Source organism: Parus major, chromosome 1, assembly GCF_001522545.3.
Source record: "Parus major isolate Abel chromosome 1, Parus_major1.1, whole genome shotgun sequence".
NCBI lineage: Eukaryota > Metazoa > Chordata > Aves > Passeriformes > Paridae > Parus > Parus major.
In genome coordinates, this window is record NC_031768.1 from 1,262,576 (window position 1) to 1,265,789 (window position 3,214).

The 3,214-nt window shown below is 47.4% G+C and overlaps 1 protein-coding gene and 1 long non-coding RNA gene across 2 annotated transcripts in view; one reads left to right on the forward strand and one right to left on the reverse strand.

Annotated features, from left to right (window-relative positions):
- LOC117245148 overlaps positions 1-1,177 on the forward strand; it is a 2,355-nt gene extending 1,178 nt beyond the window's left edge. The window contains exon 2 of the long non-coding RNA XR_004499454.1: positions 827-1,177. This is a non-coding gene — a long non-coding RNA (uncharacterized LOC117245148). The remainder of the gene's footprint in view (positions 1-826) is intronic.
- KCNE2 (potassium voltage-gated channel subfamily E regulatory subunit 2) lies at positions 233-2,923 on the reverse strand. The gene is made up of 2 exons (XM_015628540.3): positions 2,524-2,923; positions 233-1,115 (listed from the first exon to the last, which is right to left on the reverse strand). The coding sequence occupies exon 2, from the start codon at positions 1,096-1,098 to the stop codon at positions 721-723; it is 378 nt and encodes a 125-aa protein (XP_015484026.1). The 5' UTR covers positions 1,099-1,115; positions 2,524-2,923; the 3' UTR covers positions 233-720.
- Between the last annotated feature and the right edge of the window lie 291 nt (positions 2,924-3,214).

Genomic DNA, 3,214 nt, shown 5'->3' on the forward strand with positions numbered 1-3,214 from the left:
TTTCCTCTGGACTCTCCAGCAGCTCCACATTTTCTGGTGTTGATCCAGAGGCAGCTCTGAAGAGCAGAGGAGAGGAGAATCCCTTCCTTCAGCCTCCTGCTTGTGCTTCTCTTGCACCTCCAGCACATCTGGAGCGTGATGGTATCAGCTCAAATCTCAAAACCTGTGTCCAGGACAAGCCAAAGGTTCCCAAAGAAAAACCCTTCCTAATTTAATATTTAACAGGAGCGAAAATAGGAGTCAGATCACTAAAAAGGAGTTGGGAGTGAATGTGTGTGCAGGTGTCAGGTCCTTCCTGTGATTCATTCCCTAATTGATTGTTCAGTCAGTCCGTGGAGATTGATGATTTTATTGGACATTTTAAAGCTGTTTTTTTAAGGTGGGCTTAAGTCACAGAGTTTGGATCTAAATCTTCACTTTTGACCACAAATTCACAGTTATTCTGAGGTGAGAACCTCCACATCTACTTGTGGATTTAAAAAAATGCTCAAATAATCAAGTTATCCTTGTCTTGGCTTTATTTTCCTAAAGGACAGAAGATCAAATCATAGATTTTTCTTGGACTTTCCCAAGATCCTCACGGGAACCACCACATTGATTTCCTCAGGACTCCATTATCCTGTGTGTTAATTTAGTCAACACTTCCACAGCTCTTTGGAATTCCAGTGAGTTGCCTCTGTGTGACTCCATGAATCCCTCGCTGCTGACATTCCCAGAAAGTCAGGGTGATTCCGGGTTTGTTTTATCCCTCGCCCCCAGGTTTTCATGGATCACACACTTGAGATCTTCAGGATTCAGAACCTGGTTTTTGTACTTCTCTCCCCAGTCCTCCACGATGTACTGGTGATAGGGATCGTTGGAGTGCTCCCTCCTCTTGGATTTCACCGTGCTCACCAGGATGGCCACGATGATGAAGGAGAACATCCCAATCATCACCATCAGATAGAGGATAACGTAGTCAAAGTTTTCAGCAGCCACCTCAGCCTGCAGTTTATTTGCTGCTTCTGTCATGTTTCTCCTCCAGCTGTTCATATAATTGAGGAAAGTGTCCTTGAAAATGTCTTCCACTGCCCAAGTGAAGTTTTGCAGCTTGGCCATCCTTGACAATTATGCTGCTAAATTCAAGAAAATATTCTTTTTAATCAGATGTCTGTATTAAAAGAGTTGGTTTGGAGTATTTTGTCAGTGTTATGACAATTATCTAATAACAATCACCCTCTGACACTTAAAGGTGCAGTTTTAGCTCAGCTGAGAATCCCCATCTCTGGGTGGTTCAATATGTTCAGAGACCCAGGAAGGTCCTACTCAGAATCCTGGAATGGTTTGGACTGGAAGGGACCTTAAAATCACCCATTCCACCACAAACCATGGCAGGGACCCCTCCCACTGTCCCAGGAGCTCCCAATGTCCAGCCTGGCTTTGGGCACTGCCAGGGATCCAGGGGCAGCCCCAGCTGCTCTGGCAATTCCATCCCAGCCCCTGCCCACCCTGCCAGGGAACAATCCCTGCCCAAGATGCCAAGATCCAGCCCTGCCCTCTGCCCCTGGCAGCCATTCCCTGGCTCCTGGCCCTGCAGCCCTTGGCAATTGTCTCTCTCCAGCTTTCCTGGGGCTCCTTCAGGCCCTGCAAGGCCACCCTGAGCTCAGCCCAAAGCTTCTCCTGGCCAGGCTGAACAATGGCAGCTGGGCCAGCCTTTCCTGCCAGCAGAGCTGCTCCATTCCTCTGCTCATCCTGGAGCCCACTCAGGTCCCTTTGCTCTGGGGGACATTTTGGTCAGGGTCCCCATGGCCCTGTCACAGGGGTTGTGGCACTGTCCCTTCCCTACAGAAACTCCAGGGGAAGGAGGATTTCTCCTAAGGAGAAGACAAAGACAAGGGAGGGACGTGGAGGCTGAGTCTCCATCCCTGGAGTTGCCTCAGGGACCATTTGGGAAAGTCCTCAGAGGGGCAGAGACACTGCCTGGTGCTGCAAAGCCACGTTTGATCCCATTTATCCCAAAATTTAGACCCTTGTGCTGCTCAGACTCCATGAACCAGGTGTGTGTCCCACAGGAGGAGAATCCCCCTGCAGCATTCCTTCCCACCAGATCCCATTCCCACCCAGGCTGTCCCACTTTAATTCAATTCCTTCAGTTCTTCAGGCCAACCAAGCCCTGAAACCTGTGGAAATCTTTCCCCAAAAGCCCTTTGTTCCCAGTCCAGTCCTTGAGAGTCCACTGCATCCAATGGCAAGAGGCAGTGAATTTTCATTGCTGATAAAATATAGGGATGTCTTTCAATTCAGGAATTCAGGAATTCAGCCTTGAGTGCACACAAGGGTTCAGGTACACGTGCAGGTGGATCCCTCTGCAGTTACACCCTCACACTTGCTCAGATATAGGGGATAAAGGTAATTAATGAAACTTAACGAGAAAATAGAAATACAAACTGCCTTTACTGTCTGTAAAATCTGGTTTTTCCTTGATTTACTTCCAAATTCACTATCATTTTTCAAGAGGAAACAGACCTGCTAACAGCAACTTACCTTTGCTGTGTCTTTCCCTAAGGAGATTCAGAACACTCAGGATTTTCCAACTCCACTGGCTAATGGGATGAAACTCCCAAAAAGATCAGGGATGTCTTTAAGGAGCCTCCAGCCTGCACAAAGCTTGGAGCAGCTGCCTGTGAAATAAGTGCCTTGCACTGCATGCTTTATGTTTATATTAAATTAAAAGCTAAATCTAATCTCACCTGGAAAGTCAAATATTGGCTGACAGCTTGCATCAGTCATCCTGTCGGATCTGGGAATGAGCCTTTGTGCTGATTGCTGCAAGTTTAGATATTGGAAAAGAGCTTTCCTGGGGATAAACGTGGATGCAACTCCATTTTTGGTGAGACAGAAGGGTAAAGATGAACTCTGTAAAATTATGATGATAATAATTATGATGAGAAGAATTCTTGGCTGTGAGGGTGGTGAGGACATGGCACAGAGTGCCCAGAGCAGCTGTGGCTGCCCCTGGACCCCTGGAAGTGCCCAAGGCCAGGATGGGGCTTGGAACAACCTGGGATTGTGGAATGGGATGATCTTTAAGGTCCCTTCCAACCCAAATCATTCCCTGTTTCTATGAATAAACCAGTAGCACCAGCAGGGATAAAAACAAGAATTTCCTTTGCTGGTCTGGGCACAAGAGGTGAGCACTGAGCAGTCAGACTGCTCAACACCCAAAATAGGTTTT